An 18,608-nucleotide genomic window follows, 5' to 3' on the forward strand; every position below is an offset into this window, starting at 1 on the left:
TTTCATAAAAGCAGAAATAATAGTACTCAATAGGGCAGAAAAATCAGTCAGGCGCGGCGGTTGTTGACATTTGTAAATCGATACTGTATGGAGTTTGTTTGTTAAGAAGTGCAATGATAACTACTCTTTATTTTCTTTTTTACCTTCACCTAAGGTCGGCCCTGCCTTAGACACTCTAAAAATAATAATTTTGTATTAACTATTATTACAAAAGTACACATTTCTACGGCGATTCGCCACGCTGCCGTTGCTGTACCTATGCTGTATTTCTAAAATAAACGTTTCAAGATATAGGTAGTATAATTTTAGGTTTAGGTAGGTAAAGATTTTGATAAAAATATCTATCTTATGCATTGCTTCTAGATTTTTTTATCTTTTTTGCTGGATATACACACCTTGAATATGCCCTTGGTTAGGAAGATGTTAGAAGAATAATTTTTTGCCATTGCCGCGTCAAATCACGTCATAAAGGCCAAATACGGAATCAGCATGGCATTGCTTGTTATCAATGTTTTATTTGCACCTTGTCTGGCTCTAAATGAAACCACACATATAGTCAATCCATCGAACTGTTCTGAATGTTAGCCAAGTTAATGTTTATAAATATTATTGTACTGGTATTGATAGATTAGACCAATCTTTTTTTTAAGGATACATGAATACAACAAAAATAAAAACTCCAAAGGATTAATCATGTGTTTGCGTTTGAAGTAGGTACCTAATACTTAAAACAGTCGATACATATCTTACATCATAGTTTTAGAAGATATATTCGTGAAATTAGATGGACATTCTATCTTTACAAGATAAATAATGTAGGATATGAAGCCCTTAATTTTAGGCAGGAAAAAATCTACAAACAATAAGTAGACAGAAAATCTGAAGGTATAAGATGAAACATAAGGAACTCTTATCACAAGAGTGAAACTCGCGCTTAACCATTTTTTTACCTTATCACGATTCGGAGATGATAAAATATTTACTACGCATCAGTTAATAGTTACGGTATATTGCTATCACAATTTATTTATCAATCACGTGTTAATAAAACTTAATGAACTGATAAAATATTATTACTAAATTATAGTTCGGATCTTATTGGGAGAAAAACAACATCTGTACGAGTTTCCACGAATACTTGTCATTGTAACTGATCCTATCATATAACAAAACGTTCGTCCTGAATCTGGGATCCTTTTTGCTCGTTGTTTATCAATCCTGAAGGTTTGCTAAGGACATGATTGAATACACTTATATTAATTCGTCAATGACGGAGATCCATTTGGGTGAAAAATTAAATAAGAGAAAAATAGATGAAATGCTGTTTATAAGAAAGATAGCATTTCAATAAAAAATCACATAAAGTTAATAGTTAATTTTCAATGTATTAGTATGCCTACCATTTAATATTTTAAATCCAATAGTCTATTGTGAAGACATTATTTAACGCATAAACAGATAAAAAATCTTACGTATTACTAAAATGGGAGACCTACAGTACTTTATTTTACTGAACTCATTGTAAAGTATTGTTTAAATGATAATAAATAAATTGTAATGCGCGTGCGCGGTTGCGTTGATAGATAAAACTTTCCTCAGAAAACCCTCTTGCCAACAATTCAAACAATAAAAAAATCGGTCTACAGTTTTCCGAGATTAGCGCATTCATACAGAGAAAATAGCCTTTACAATGTGTAGTGAGCAAATGATAGCAATATATGTCCTGACATTGTCCGTATGAACATAAGCATAATATCTTAAGTGGGTATATGTGTGTGCTTGTGTCATAGATCGAGTGGAACCTGCCTCCCTTTGAGGTCAGATGTGTCAAAGATATCATAAACGGCTCTCTGCATGAATGGACTTTTGTAGTACAAATTAATTCGTAATGATTGTTGCTATTTTTTTCACAATTTTATTCCTCCCTTTCCAGTGTTTCTTCACGTCACGATGGTTTCTCTCAGCGTATTTTTCTTTTTATCAATTTTCATATTCCTAGTGATTATTGTACCTATAAGCGATTGTATAAGTACGAGTACATTGCTATGATTCCATACAATGACAACTGTTCCATGATTTGAATATACCTCTGCCAGGAAAAGAATTTTACGACAAACCAATTACTTCATAAAACTCCACTCAATACGGCCAAGTCTTCAAGGAAATAATAACACTACCCAACAAAATTGAAGTTAAGGAGAGCAACAGAGACCAGAGTATGATATTCTAGGTAAAACGACCACGCTTAATTCGAATCTGAGCTTAGAATTTTGCCTAGACGTCAGGTTTTTTTTTTTTTTTTTTTGTTTATTAATTGTACAATTTGTTACAGAAAAAATAAAAAACCGAGATATAAAATAGCAAGAAATCATTGTAATTAATAAAAAATAAACACATAAAATTATTAATAATGTATATAATCTATTCTAAAGTTGTTTTTCCCTTTGAATGTGGAGATTTTCTTTTATATTCGCAATCTGATTCTCTTGTAAGGAACCAACAGTAATCGCCCATCATTGCGGAGTCCCATCGACCCTGATATCTTTTTTCCATCGTAAGAATGTCTTGATGAAATCTTTCACCCATCTCATCACTCACAGCTCCCAAATTTTCGGGGAAGAAACTTAGATGTGAGTGCAAAAAATGAATTTTCAGCGACATTCTACAGCCCATTTTTTGGTAGCTTTTCAGCAGATTTTCTATAAGTTCTTTATAGTTTTCTGCTTTTCTATTCCCTAAGAAGTTTGTGACCACATTTTGAAATGACTTCCAAGCTTGTAATTCGCTGTCATTTAACTTTTTCTCGAAGTCTTCATCTTTCATCAGTTTTCTTATTTGCGGACCCACAAAAATACCCTCTTTCAGTTTAGCGTCACTCAATTTAGGAAAAACGCTTTTTAAATATAGAAAAGCAGTACTTTCTTTGTTCAGAGCTTTTACAAAATTTTTTATTAGTCCCAACTTGATATGAAGAGGGGGCAGAAGAACATTTTTGGGATCAACAAGTGGCACAAATTTTATATTTTCTTTTCCTGGTTCAAAAGAATCTCTATTAGGCCATTCTTTGACAATGTAATGCTTTTGAGTTGCTCTGCTGTCCCAGAGACAAAGGAAGCAACAAAATTTGGTAAAACCTCCCTGAAGACCCAGTAACAAAGCTATGACCTTTAAATCTCCACATAGCTGCCATTTATAACGATCATAGTTTATAGATCTAAGGATAAGGGACATATTTTCGTAAGTTTCCTTCATATTATAAGCGTAAGCTACAGGAATCGATGGTTTTGTATTTCCGTTGTGCAACAAAACCGCCTTAAGACTCGATTTAGAGGAATCTATAAACAATCTCCACTCATTGGGCTGATGAGAAATATTTAAATTTTCTATTAGTTTATCTGGATCTGTACAAAAGCAGACATTGTTTTCAGAAGTAAAAAACGTAGACAAATGTTTGTTACGATCTCTAAACACACTTATTTTTGTTTCTTTTGCTAATAAATTCCATTGTTGTAACCTGGAGCCCAAAAGTTCAGCGTTTTCTTTTGTAAGGTTAAGGTCTCGGGCTAAATCGTTAAGTTCAGCTTGATTTATCAAGTGGGGTTCATTAGTACTTATCACAAAATTTGGATCAAATGCTGAAGGTGCACTACTGATACAATCTGCACTAGTGGAAGCAATATCGAGTGGTGGAACCGGTATTGGAAATTCTTGGCCATGCGGAACAGGTCTTGTAGATGAAGAAGTATCAGGATAGACAATATTGATTTTCGTCTTCCTGGAATGTCCACTGGTCTTAGTTAAGCAAAAGTAGCAGTCCAAGCTGTGATCAGTAGGCTCACGCCACATCATTGGCATTGCAAACGGCATCGAAGAACGCTTGCCAGTCATCCATTTTCTCAGACTAGCAACACAAGTAATGCAGCAAATATGAGGAGCCCATTTTTTATGTAAAACCGAAATACGCTTCGTACATCACTTTAACATTCTCACTTACTGGTCTCCTTTGAGTTACGGGTGTAAAATTGCCACAAATGAAGCAAAACGTATCAGGGGAATTCACACAACTTATTTTATCAGAATTTTCACTCATTTTAATAACAAATTTTAAATATAACCAAGTTATTACAGAAAATACGCAAAGCCAGTATTTGTTGTGTAGTAGTGTCATAAGAAAAATAAAGATACCCTCATTTTATACTTGTCTATCTATCATATCATATGAATTATAAAGATACCCTCAAATAAATAGTTGACTATCATCTACATTTTTATCTTAGCCTGTATGCGGGTAAATTATAAAAAAAAAATATTTAAAAAAAAACCAGACGTCTAGACAGATTTTGGTAAGCATATTTGTAATCAGTAATGCTAGTGCTACATCGTGATATAGGTCAGTGTTCTGTTGCCCGAACCTTGTAGACTAGTGTAATAATTGATAATTTCGAGTTCTTAATTGTACCAGCGATTAAGTCTAATTATGAGACGCAAATATTGATATTGTGTGGCAACATTACGATAATGTTGATCTGACCTCTAAGCGATTTTTAACGAGACTTTTCTTCGATAATGCCCTTAGGTTCCAATTTCCTAAATCGCGAAGATTGTGGTCCATTTTGTTTTGTAGTTTTTAAACAAAACTTCAGCTAATTTAGTGTCGGCTCCTCCTAATGTATTCCAAAATAAAATATTAAGCAATATACATTAATCAAAAAATTCTAGGGATTTTATCGAAAGAAAAATGATACTTACTCAGAAACACAACAGATAAATTCATTTTGTGTGTGCCCGATGCGAAGTAGTGAGATTCAGATAGCCACAAATTAAATTCAATGCGTTTTAATACGTTTCTGAAATATTAATAAATTATCATTATTTGTTGCATGCTAACAGAAATTTAAGAACAAAACACTTCCTATCGGAACCCTAATAAAGCTGGAAATATAAATTGTCTCCGTTATTCAAAGGCTCATTTACTGAAATTAATTCATCCGAGTATTAAACCAACAAACTCTTATCAATAGGTTTTACTTCACAAGAGTGTGTATACACAAACGTTTTCTATTTGATGACATAAAAAACGCATATTATGTATGGTAATGTAACTCGTCACGCAAGCCTAATGCTTGAAAAATTTTCCGTACAGAAAATTGTGTGCATGATCGTGAAACATTATTATCTGATACTCAGCTGTGGTTTATCAATTTCATAGAAGTGACATTTTAATTATTACGTAGATGTTTTTTGTTGTGATTTGGGTGAAAAGGTTTGAAGAAGCAAAAACGTAGAACAGATGTTGACTCAAGTCTAGAAATTTATACAAATAAATTTATTGATACAAATACATATATATGATTTGCTATGTAGTCTTTGCCTACCCCTCCGGGAAAGAGGGGTGAGCATATGTATGTTAGTAAAATTTATGGTGTATAATGAAATAATGGATACTTCTTAAGTTTTACAGAATGTTTAATTTTATACGCGTTTCCATCACAGAACGATGTAGACACTATTAATACTCGGAGAAGAAACTTAGAAACTAAGGCTAACTTTTTGAACTTTTTATTCCAAATCAGTATTGCATTCATATTTTAAAGGTACTCTTCCTATTTTGCGACGGCTAAAGTTGCATCTCTTTCGCGATTTAAGTTTTAAGTGAATCGAGGTGTATCCAGCGACCTCTATCCCTCTCAAGTCTGCCGCTATCTCATCCATGGCGTATATCTGGCGCCTCTTAATTGCTCCAGAGTAATAATTATTATCAGTGTGCGTGTGCCGCCCCGCCCCTTCTGCAGTACAAGATCTCACGCACACTAACACAGCAAGCACGTGCTTCAGATCACAGATGTCCTCCTCATTCTCGAGATAATCCAACGGTCACGCGGAAGTTTTTAACGTTCATTGTTTAGATCAAAGAATTTGGTAGAAATCAAAGAGAATTTTGCAAGCTTCTGGGCAAACGACAATTTTTAAGTTTAAATTTTGGAATGAATTAGTAGTAGGATAATGCTGTATTTGTTGTATGGATTTAAAATTTGATGATGTTGTTATATGAAAGCAGGTTTACTTAAAGTATGAGTAAAAATAAAGTAACAAAAAGTCACGACAAACAGGAAGATCCAGCTTGACAAATGGCTATAGCTTAAAGGTAATAGTGCAAAAAAGCCATCACTTCTCTTCAAGACATGTGAACCACTGTTTCGAATAATGTAAATGAGATACAAGTTATTATGGAATCTTTCGAAAGATCTGATTATGTGACTATGAACGTCACAGAATAATACTAAGATACCAGTTTTATTCAATAGCCAATGAATTTATTATTGTTTACGGGAAACTTTTAGTGAAACTGAGATTAAACACCACAATGGCATTAGTGAGTTCTTCCATTAATTCCTCAACGGGTGAATGACCTCCGCGGTGTTGGGAAACTTGTCTGGAATAGCAATTATTGCTTGGTACTTTAGCACTTTGTACCTTAATGGTTCGACGGCCAAATACTTACCGCAGATTAACTTCGAAATATTTTGTTGCGACAGCTTACACATTTACATCGCAACTTGTATGATATTTGGTCATAGTTAAATCACGGTCATAATGATAAAACGATTAAATATTTAAGTATTCTTACAAAATGATCTAGGAAAATAATTCAGAAGTTTAACATCACACTAAACTTGAAAACTAAGTGAGATTTTTGCTCTATTTTAGTGCTGGCAAGCATTACAACATGTTACCTGATTTAAATATCCGTTAAATAAAATATCATCAAATCATACACAATTTACTCTAATATGGTGATAAATTGTCGCTCATGTGTAATTTTCGTCACTATAGAATAGACTACTTCATCTTTTTTCCATTGATATCGTAAAAGGCGACTTTAGGAAAGGCTTATAAACGTGGTATTCTTCTTTAACTTCTTTAACGATGGGCTAGGATCCTGTCACTACTTGAATCTCAATTCCATCATTGAGTTTTGACTGAATGTGATCTTTCAGTTTTTTAAGAATGTTGTTGGCACGGGATAAATAATTGTAAAAAAATTGTAAAAATGTAAAAATTGTAAAAATTGTAAAAATGCCTGTGCACGATATTGCTTTAAAATTCCACCTCGCACAAGTGTTAGTCCGTTCATTTACTCCTCAAATCTCTTAAAAATGCGAGATCGACAGAAACTGTACATGGCAACCCTTATGTTTGGTGTGATCAACAAGAAGTCGCCTATGTATTTGTATGACAAAATAAAATTGAGATATCCGAGAGGATCGGAGGGGTTGAGAACATGTGTCCCTCCTCTCGTCGTGCCTCGACACAGAACAGCTGCGTTCTGTTGTAGTTTTAGGTATAATGCCACTAAAATATGGAATAATATCCCCCCTCCTATTCGAAATTTAAAATCACTCTTTTCATTTAAACTTAAATTTAAGGAATTTATTCTGTCAAATGCAATTGGAATGGCAAACGTTTGACCCAATCACAAAGTTAAATATACAAATATATACACAAACATTACTCGCATGTTTTCCTAGTGTGGCTACAGTCATTAATTATTGAACCATTTGATTGTTAAAGTGACGTGCGTGCGCTTTTTTAACACTTAAGTAATAAGCAACAGTAAATGAAAATATTTATTACATTCGCACTTATTTATTTCTTTCTTTTTTGCTGAGCCATTAACAAACTTTACTGGACACTCGCCCTATAATACACGCGGTACATTTATCTCCTCTTCGTGTGGCTTCGCTGAGCTCATCTAAGGTTCTGGCAGAATCATCAGCGTCGCGGTGCCTACACCTGCGACATTATGCTGAGTCAGGACCTTTTCACTGTCCATCATTGTTTGTGGTACATTCATGCACATTGCACATTCACATTGTTTATTACTGTTAATTATGTATGTGTCCAACTAATGTATTGTGATGGTGAATAAAGCTTTTATCTATCTATCTATCTATCTATCTAAAATTAGCATATTATTTTGTTATTATAAATTTAACTACTAGTCTATTTAAGAAGTTCTCACTGCAGTTTATATATCAATTAAGGTAGGAATTAGGGTTTTTTGTCGGGTTTACTAGACAAGAATTAAACTGCTTAATAAGTATTTAATAAAATCTGCATTCAAAGTTTACAGTGCAACCACCCTAGTCTAGAAGTTGATTAAATTCTGTAGTAGTGAGAATTTATTAACTTGCAGGATTAGGTAAGCTAAGGAGTTACGTTTTCTTTGTGATAAAATTGTTCTGGACCTTCTAATTTAGGAAGAAATGTGAAAAGATTTATTCGAAGTCAAAAATGAAGTCCTTAGATTACTGGTCCTTAAATTACTCAAATCAACGGGGTGATATATTTCCAAAGTTAATTAAAGACCGTTAAAGTACTTGTAAGGTAAAACATAAATCGCATCAATAATCTACGGAATTATGGGCAAAAATATGGAAATATTTTTGTTCAAAGAAGAATAAATGACATTAGAGCAGGTGGGATTTAAAAAGGTTTCCCAACTGAGGTCTTGTTTTCATTATTCATAAATAATAAAGTATAATTTAAAGTAGGCAAATCATATTTACGAAAACAGTAGCGCTGTTATACGGCGGGAGTTTATTGGATGTTTGACCTCGGTTATCGCGGCAAGCCTCCGCGCCGCTGTACCTACACCGCATCTTATCTGTTTACAATGACGAGGCTGATTGCCTATCGTTTCGGTTTCATTCCTCTTATTTTACTTCACATTATTTCATTATTTTAAAAAAGGAAATCCGAGATGATACCTTGATCAAATTGGGAACGTCTTGGCGAAAGGTCAGGTCAAGCCCGCCCGAAATGGATTAACTTGCATAAAGTTAGTTAAGAATGTGAATGAAGCGAAAGAAATATGCAGGGATGTGGTGGCAATTGGAAAGATATAGTCCATACCTGAAAAGAGACGTGGTTTTATGTAGGTATATATGTCTGTGCTACTGATCTGAAAATTAATGATAATGAGTTTAACTATCCGTCATTAATTTCTCTATAGCCTCAGTTATAGTTTACGTCTACAGCGCCAATACAGTTTTACGGCCGCACAAAATAGTGTTATACTTTTTAACTATTAGAAATAACTACACCTAGAGTTGAATTGAGTATGCTTGATAGTCGATAAAATGCAAAAGCTTTTTGAAATGCTCGTAACGCTATAAAAGCGAGACATCGAGTAAACGAAGAGCTTAGAAACTAAACTCTAGAGCTGGGGAAATAATAAAACTATTTCTTTGTCTATCATCATATTTAAAATAAATTTGTTGAAAAACTGACTGACTTGTGAATTGGACTGTGTTGATTAATTACCCAAATTATAGACGGTTATTTAAACTAAAGATTGTTTGATATTTTAGCCATACAATTAGGCTGTAAGAAAACGAATAATATTATTAAATTTTCACAAAAAGGACAAAATATAGTTGTCACCATAATACAGTATAATAAAGTGCACCTGATTTGCGGCTTGGTTACGTGTACACTACGCAAATGTTATTACGATATTTCCTTTTGTAACATCGATGATAAATGGCAGGATAATGATTACCCCACCACTACTTACGGACCAACCTTTCAGTTATACACCCAATAATGCACTTTTGGCTTCCTACAAAATTGTCTCTTTATTATATATCTTTTGTTCTATTATCAACAGACGTTTATAGTACAGTCTAGTCGCTTTTTATCGGGCGAATGCACTTCTCAAATGTAGACGTCAGGGAATGACGCAAATGAAAGGTTTGCTATTCTAAAATCGCTGTGAAAACGAGAATTTGGATACATTTACAATATTGTCCATGTGTAAGTGTCCTTCAATTGTAAGTTCATGAGCAATTGTTCCCACAAAAAGTGCGATAACGTTACATCATGAACATTTATTTTAATAGTTACTTACATGTTTACATTCCCTATTTTGACGACTAACAAAGTCTTGACTATCATATTTTAGGAAAATGTTATTGTATAATATGCTCGTATTAACCTACTAAGGTTCTTATTTTATAACACAGGAAAATCTTATTTCAAAGATTTCATACGCAAATGGCACTTTCCGCGGAAGTCTCATTCCATTAATTTCGAATTTCAACGACACCTCTTTTTAGCGTCGGCGTTAAATTTCCTGCGGGTTATGTGGGTTTCTTATCAAAATTCTGTCGGAGTCTAGAACTCATTCCGACCATCGTAATAGGCGGTTGAAGGCTGCACGATTTGTTTTTCATACTGCTTTTATGTGCACGTGTCAAGTATTAGACTATAAAAAAGGTACATTACTTTATGTAGATGGGAATTTTAACATATTCGATATTATCTGTTTTACGTGAAGTTTAAAGAATGATTATCTTTGAATTGTCTTTACCATAATAAGTTCGCTTTAATGCGACTGAATTTAATTAAAAAATAAGTTAGTAACCATTGAATCGAAAAGAGGCGATGTTTGCCTATTTTAAATTTGTACTAATGTTTATTTGTTTTAATTGTAACGTAGCTCTACAAAACTTCAGTATGATTCCTATCCTAATACTATAGCACTATAAAAGAGTTATAAAAGTTGATACTATTGTTCTTTAATAACAAAACGCGACTTTTATAGATAAATTGGCCATTAGCAGTCACCTCTATGCTGCCACGTTCAGACCTACAGCGGAGTATATGATATTAATTCTATTGATACCCTTCCAAACATTATTATTGTTACGCTGCGTATATTGTTTGTCAATAATTTAGATAATAAAGCTCCGTCTGTAAGCAAAAATAAAAATGTTTGAGGTTCTTTAATATTTGCTATATAAATATAGATTTCATATGTTTCTTTAGTAACTAAACTCACTAGTTTTATGCTCAAGAATTCATGCATTTCCGTTGGACTTCAGAGCAAAAATTAAATTCAACACTGTCTGCGTGAAGTTCGGGGCTCCACTGAAATATCTTAATAAGTAAAAAAAAATAATTAAATAAAAACTTTAAAATAATTACCATTTTCGAAATTACAAATGCAGAAAATTACATGAAACTGTTTCTACGAACTGGTGCACAGCAAAATCTTTTATTTGAGAGTCAGATTTTACTTTAAATCTCTTATTTCCATCGCCTCTTGGAAGTCTTGGAGTCTTTTTTTATGGATTTTCATTTGTTTTATCATCTTGCCGATTGTAAAACTGTGTGTAAGTACATTTGAATGCATTTAACGTATTGTATACAAAGCAAAAGAAGAGTTGCTCATTATTTGAGTTGTGTTAATCAACATTTCATTATACAACCAATTCATTCATAATAACATTGTTTCGGAATTAAAATGGAAGTTAAAGTAAGAAATTTAAAAGATCATATCTGTTTTACACATAAAAATACCTGTTTATTTTTATGTCGTCCTTACGAGTAGATTTCTTTAAAATCTTCTACGATTAGATCCATTTACTAGAACTTTTGTCTACTTACAAAGGTTTTTTTTAACATTCCAAATCCTCCTCTCTTTAGCAAAATTTCACTTACATATGTACATAAAATCACGCCTTTTTCCCGGAGGGGTAGGCAAAGACTTTCCACTTGCCACGATCTCTGCATACTTAAATTTCACCAGAACGACAATTTTATAAACAAAAGGAAAATGCTTTCAATTTTCACATACAAATAGCACTTTGCAGGCGATATGTAAGTCCACAGTCAGCGTTTGGAATACATTATAAATGCATTAGCGTGACAAAACGTGATTTTCACCATAAAATACGTTTTCCGCTACCCACCTCCTGCTCATGGTGTTGTATCTAAAGCATGGATGTGATGCATATGACTTTGATTCTTTATGAAAAAAATCTCCAAAAACCGTAGACTGAACAATAAGTTTACCAAGTAGTTCAAAGTAGGTTAAAGACAATGAGTTAGTGTTAAATAATTAAAATTAATCATGATGAATGATCAGTTCAATGTGAATCTAGGCTCAGAAATTCAGAATCCTATTGGTCGTCAAGATATTTACTGAATAAAACAATGGTTATCAATCATGGACTAAAAGTATTGAAGACGTTTACGTTGCAGTTATAAATCGTCAGAAATAGACAATAAATTAGTAAAATATCACTCAATGGAACTTTTTTTTTACAACTAATGAGTATTTTTGTAATAAAATCGTATTATTCTTTTGAAGTAAGTCTTATAGCGGATAAAAATTAAATAAAAATAGCTTACAAGTCAGACTAGACTACTCTCAAAATACATTTTTAACAGATAAAATATAGTAAATATAAAAATAATATCTTTATTGCTTAACTGTCGTAGAATAGGTACTAGTAAAACATGCAATATTTCCATAAATTGTTCCTTAAAGAATTTAATGGGACATGTGCATTAATAGGAGACATTACAAACATAAAAAAAACTTTGACAAAATGAAACAATTGTCTAACGAACCGCCAACAAAGGCAGTAAACTGTTATAAAAGAAGAAAAAACGCTACTTTATACATATTAGCTTTTTGCGCTTGGACACAGAGGGCACGACCTCGCACGTGACGTCACGCCTCGAATGAATGAACCGCTATTTCGCCCTGGGGTGGACACTCCACTGGCTGCACCAAAAAGTATCCATAATCCAATATGGATTAGATCCCTGCAAAAGTTTCAGAGGCCAGATAAGAATCGCTTCATGTAGAAACCTGAATTACATACATGCATACATATGGTCACGTCTATATCCCTTGCGGGGTAGACAGAGCCAATAGTCTTAAAAAGACTGAATGGCCACGTTCAGCTATTTGGCTTAATGATAGAATTGAGATTTAAATAGTGACAGGTTGCTAGCCCATCGCCTAAAAATAATCCCAAGTTTGTAAGCCTATCCCTTGGTCGCCTTTTCCGACATCCATGGGAAAGAGATGGAGTGGTCCTATTCTTTTTTTGTTGGTGCCGGGAACCACACCTAAATTACCCAATAATATCTAAGATTATAGTCAAAGTCACGTCTAATGCCAGGTGGAATGAAAGGTGGATTTTAGGCGATAGGCTAGCAACCTGTCACAATTAGAATTGATCCATTATTAAGCCTAACCGAAGCACGTTGTCTTTCAATCTAATAAACATATTGCTACAAATTTATCTATATCGTATCGCTACGAGTACGCGTCTAATCTAGAATTGTAGTTTTTGTTGTTAATATAAATTATCTCATTCCGATCTGCGTCAATTCGACAAAAAATCTAACAAATTGTCGTAACCTACGTCAAGTTGCAAAAAATAGTTGATTCAAAAGTGGACTGGCAAAAACTCCGCCGACGGAATATTTTTTGAATTGGTGTAGTCACACTAACTGGTCCGGCTTTTTAGCGTAGTTCTTTTGGTGAAATGTCTCGTTAGGCATTGACATATGCTGGCAGTTTTTAAAGCAGAAGAATTAGAAATTAACATGGTATTTATAAATGAATGTTGAACAGTATATGAAAGGCGACCAAATATTATACTATTATTTAGATTTCGGGGTATTATTATTAGTTCATAAAATATGTAAATTTTGGGATGTGAAGCAAGTGACGTGAAATAGCAATAAAAAAACATGTTTCACAAAAAGTAAGTTGCCAATAATGAACTAGTGGAAACTATTGAGAGTCCTGTTTCTCATAGTCCGGTTAGCTGTTTAAGCACCATATTTAAATGGCCATTGGTGAGTCATACGAACGGCGCAAGACATAGGAATTTAATTTGTTGCTGGATCAATTCTTCGATGTAAACGATGGCTATGCGTTTGTTTAAAAACTTTAAATTACCTGACTTTAGTTTTAAATTATTCTATTATTGAGATCAAATATCATCCAACTAAATTTGTCTGTCCACTTTTAGCTAGATCTATTTTTTCAATTTACCTTAAGTTCTGGCATACTTAGTAACGTTACAGGAAATTATTACTGTAAAGAAATCCATATACTTAATTCAAAAAATAAATACAAACAGTACAAAAACATTACCGTAAGAAAAAGTATTACAACAATATTCATTTCGTAAGGCGTTTGCTCAAACTATTATGAAAGTCGCAACAAACTACTTCTGAAAATCCATTACTAATAATGGACGGAAAACCATAATGTCTGGGGAAGCTGTTACTGATCGCTGAACACTAGCAAAATATGGCACAAGATGAGAAATTCGGAATTTCTTTTGCGTGGCTAATTCTTCATAACCGCAGATAAGCATTATACGTAATCGATTTATCTAAAGTTTGATTTTTTGTTTCAGTTATAAGACTAGATTTTGTGGGCACTAACATCATTTTATCTTTCACACACATCTAGCATAATCTAGCTTTTCTCGATCAATGTGCTTAGTCCATAGACATGTATTATTTCCTGAATAAGAAAACGTTCCCGTTTTATGAAAATATGATTTTGTTTACTTTAAGGCAATTATAAAAAGAGTTGGTCAAAATCTTAAGTCTCTCATTGAAAGAGTTTTCGGAAATGTCTACGGAAATGAATTTATGAGCAAAAGATAGTTTGGATATAATTATTAATTTTTTCCCTGTATCTACACCCTCTTGATTATCACAGATTACATGGCAGATGACGTCAAAGTTTTATTTCCATAGCTAATCGAGGCGCGTCATTTTATTTATCTAGTTTGTTAACAACCTTTATTTTATTTACTCACATATATATGTATATGTAGATGTTCATAAAAAAATTGGTATTTCTTGTAGAAGATTTTGGTTTCAATTTTTATAACTATAATTCTTTAACGGTCAAATTATTGTCTAAATATTTATTAAAATTAAATGGGAAAAGTATCATACATTTTATTCGTTATTTTATTTTCAAACACAATGAAGAAAGAATTCATTTGTCTAGAAACACATATTGTACTGAGCGATCTTTTGTTGCAAAACAATAGGGGTGAATAGCAGATTTCATGACCTCGAAATCTAAAAACGGGTGAAAAATAAAACATTTATTTGTTTAGTTTGTTTATATCGTTAATAAAAGGAGTTAGGGATTTTCATTCAAATTAAATTTTTACGGCAATTTCCGGTACTAGAGCTTTTTATCTCAATAAAAACCTGATTTGACATAATTTATTTATTGAACTTCTAGCACACACAAATATATTCGAATGAAATTTAATCACGCATCATTTCGGTTAAACCTTTACTTTAGAGTAATCTTCAATCTAGCATATCAAGACTCACAATGTCAACGACTTGTCATGTATCTATTGACAAAAAACACAGATTTCACTTTCTAGTTCCTACTTCAAAAATCGAGCACACTTTTTGCTCCATAAGCAAAGTAAACATTGAATAGATCAGCTTCAATTTATTTAATCCGACAGGATAGTTTCACTCTCTTTTTTGCGGCGTGGGGCGGGTGTTTTATTTTTTCTTTTTTTTCTCTTTTCAGTTACGTTTGTGCGGGTCACTGTGGTCTTTCGCGTGGAACGTGATGGCTTCGGATGACGTATATTTAGTGGTTTCGCTGTGAATCGTGTCAGTGAGTGTTAGCCGAGTGTGTTCGGAGGTTGTTAGTGCTAAAAGTTAAAGTGCCAGTAATGTGACGGTATACAGAAGTGTCAGGTTATCGGAATGTTCACGAAGCACGGCAAAGCCGCACAGCGGTGTCAGCCCCACTCTAATAGGGGCAGGAAGAAGAAAAAACCCGCACCGCACACGCCTTGGAAGTACTTGATGAATTGCCCACTCGTTAGGAAATGTTTTGGTACAGTATTTGTTTTTATTTTATTTTTTCTTTTAACGCGTTATATTTTTCGTATGTTTGGATAGAACTTAAGAGGCGTGCAAAATTGGAATCCCTGGAACTGTAGTGTACGTATAGGCTGTCAAGATATCCACTCGATAAAGGAGACATATTTTTTGACAAGTAACGACAGATTATTTATTAGATTTTGTATGGATTAGTTTGTAAATTGATAGTACTTAGCTCTTTGTTGCTAACAGAGGTAATTTTCTTTTTAATGGCAAAAATTATAAAGACATATGCCTTCTCTCCTTATTTCAATACCAATAATTGACCTCCTTTCTCCCTATTTTATTATATACAAAAGATAGTTTTTATTACTAGTTCGAACCAGTAATTATGTAAATAATTCATATTGGGAATTCAACATGCGTCATCCGTGCTACAGTTGATAAAATTGTAATGTTTCCAAGTTCATGTATTTGTCAAGTCGAAGTGATATTATTTTAAAAGTGTACAGCGTGTGATAGATTCCAAAGGGTTACTTGAAGCTATTCCTTCAAGAGCGCTATTATTTCTATCCGCGGTAGAAATCTCATGATCCTCGGCCGATGAACGTACCCGACCTTGCGACGGCATTCCACCGAGGCTACGACTAGTTGTCGTACTCATCGGCTAACTGGTCGGGACTTTAATCTGTGGATGAGTTGTTTAGTTCCACTGTGTACTCAGTATCTTTTGTTCTTTAATTTTTTACTTCTTCTATCGGTTTCTATGATACTAATGTTAGATCGCCAAGCAAGAGATTACCGCGCCCGCCCCAACGTTTATTAAAATAACTTAATTAAGGAGGTTTATATCTTATATTTTAAGACATATAACAAAATCAAGAATCACTATTAGTCAATATTTACAAATTGGTGACGATTTGTTTGAAGAGGAGACATAGCTAAATACATTTCACGCGAATGTTATCTAAACCCAAGAGCGTAGTGGAATATACCGCATACGTTGAATTGTCTTTAATCGTCTCAATAGTCGGACTTCTCTCAAGTGAACAGACGTCGACTTGTTTGTTGATTTATCAAGAAATTACGTCTTTAATTAAAATCATTCCTATGACATCAAACACGATCTGTATGCACGCAATGGAGTGTTTTAATGAAATAAGGTTTTTGTCTGTTATTTCTTTATAAAAACAGTCCGATTTTGGTCTAGAGTGGTCGTAGTAGTTACTTTTGACAGAAATTGGTTCATTCAAATTTAAAACAATTCCTCTGCTTAAATTTTAATTCATTTGCTATGCTCACCGAATATAAACTATGCTAAATGAGGTTACAATTGTTAGTATTCGTTTCAAGGTTATAATTTAGATACATGAGCTACTGGTTTATCTGTTGTTTATTGTAGATAAACCTGTTTGTTTTGTGCTAATTGATGTAATATTTTATCACTATGTTACCCGCAATCAAATAATATTACACATTATGTATACCTACTCGTAATATGGAAAAAATCTATGGACGCTGTCACGCTCGGCGCTTTGTTGGATTTATTTCTTTGTGTTAATGTTATATTATTGCGACCTTAGAATTCGTTTATAAGAATAAAACTTTTCGTAGAATCAGTACCCTATTTCTTTAGGTGTCGATGGTTTCAAATTTTATCTCACCAATGAGAAGTCACTTTTAATGGCTTTGTCAAGAGTGAATTTTTCCATTTAGTAATGGAAGAAACTCCCAGTCTTATGTTACCGATAAGATTTTCTTCACCACAGATCGTGCAATGATGCCCAGTGCCTAGACCATAATTAAGTGCGACATTTTTGAATTCTGGAAACAACTCTCTTGGATCTAATTACCAAAATCTGGATCACGTGCTATTACGAACATACATACTACATGTATACACCATACCCTGTAATGCCATAGATTTTTTTCTTTTATAAATATACATACATGTTGCTTTCCAAGGTTTCTCTTCTTTTTGTAGTAAGTATTAACTTCAAGGTCCAATTATTTTTTCAAAAGCAAGTAACATGGAATGTTTCAAGATTAGATTCGTACTTTACTATAATTCCGAGTGAGTCGATCAGTTGAGCGATTTGTTGAGTGAAGTCACTTGTTGCGCTTTGGCAATGACAGCTAACGTCCATCTTGATTCGTCAGTTGTTCCTTGAACGTACGTCATGGCAATTTTCTTTCCTGAAATCTTGAATCACTCAAGAATCCGGATGTTGTTATTGTGTAAATTATCCCACCGGGCGTTTTCCCGCTTTAAGTGGGTATTTAGAGTAATTATCCCCTAGTGCAAGGTACTAAGAAGATAAACGAAATTAGGTATAAAATTTACCCTTTCTGATAACACAATTTCAGCTTTACATTGCATGTTATTTGGTAAATAAATAATATTATGCACTTGTTTAGTACAAAGTTTCTTCCCGAAACGTTATATCGTTCGATTGAATTACATACTAATTCACAGCCCTTAATGACGAGAGCTGTCCCGGAATACCCGCTGAAACAAAAATTTAAGCGAATTTCGTATTATAACTAATAAGTACTTAAATTTCCCTCTAGGCAGAGAATGGAACTCTCAACGGGAACGTCCATAAACTCACTCAATTTATACTTGGCCAGCGTTTTCAAGACTTATATGGGAGCTATGATTATTCCAAGAACAGCGCTTTTGCCAATACTGGAAAGCGTTTTAACGAGATTTTAATGTTTCGCTTGCAAAATTTATTATCCTAGACACCAGGTTTATGACACATAATAAAACGATTGCCAATAATCCACCTAATGTCTAGGGCATAACAAGATATCTTTACGCAAAACTGGATTTCACTAAAATTCTAAATTATCTAATTTCAACTCCATGGTTCAAAAAAAAGAAATCCAATGCTCTAATGTCGTTCCAT

The 18,608-nt window shown here is 33.5% G+C and overlaps 1 protein-coding gene across 13 annotated transcripts in view; it reads left to right on the top strand.

Moving 5' to 3' along the window:
* LOC106143408 (dual 3',5'-cyclic-AMP and -GMP phosphodiesterase 11) overlaps positions 1-18,608 on the top strand; it is a 175,776-nt gene that overhangs the window by 65,557 nt on the left and 91,611 nt on the right. For 3 of the 13 annotated variants that reach the window (XM_060949017.1, XM_060949018.1, XM_013345475.2), the window contains one exon: positions 15,395-15,709. The exons of the other annotated variants lie outside the window; for them this stretch is intronic. In XM_060949017.1, the coding sequence (XP_060805000.1) occupies positions 15,577-15,709 (133 nt within the window). In that variant the 5' untranslated portion in view covers positions 15,395-15,576. The remainder of the gene's footprint in view (positions 1-15,394; positions 15,710-18,608) is intronic. 13 annotated transcript variants of the gene reach the window in all.

This window comes from Amyelois transitella, chromosome 17 (assembly GCF_032362555.1).
Source record: "Amyelois transitella isolate CPQ chromosome 17, ilAmyTran1.1, whole genome shotgun sequence".
Classification (NCBI taxonomy): Eukaryota; Metazoa; Arthropoda; class Insecta; order Lepidoptera; family Pyralidae; genus Amyelois; species Amyelois transitella.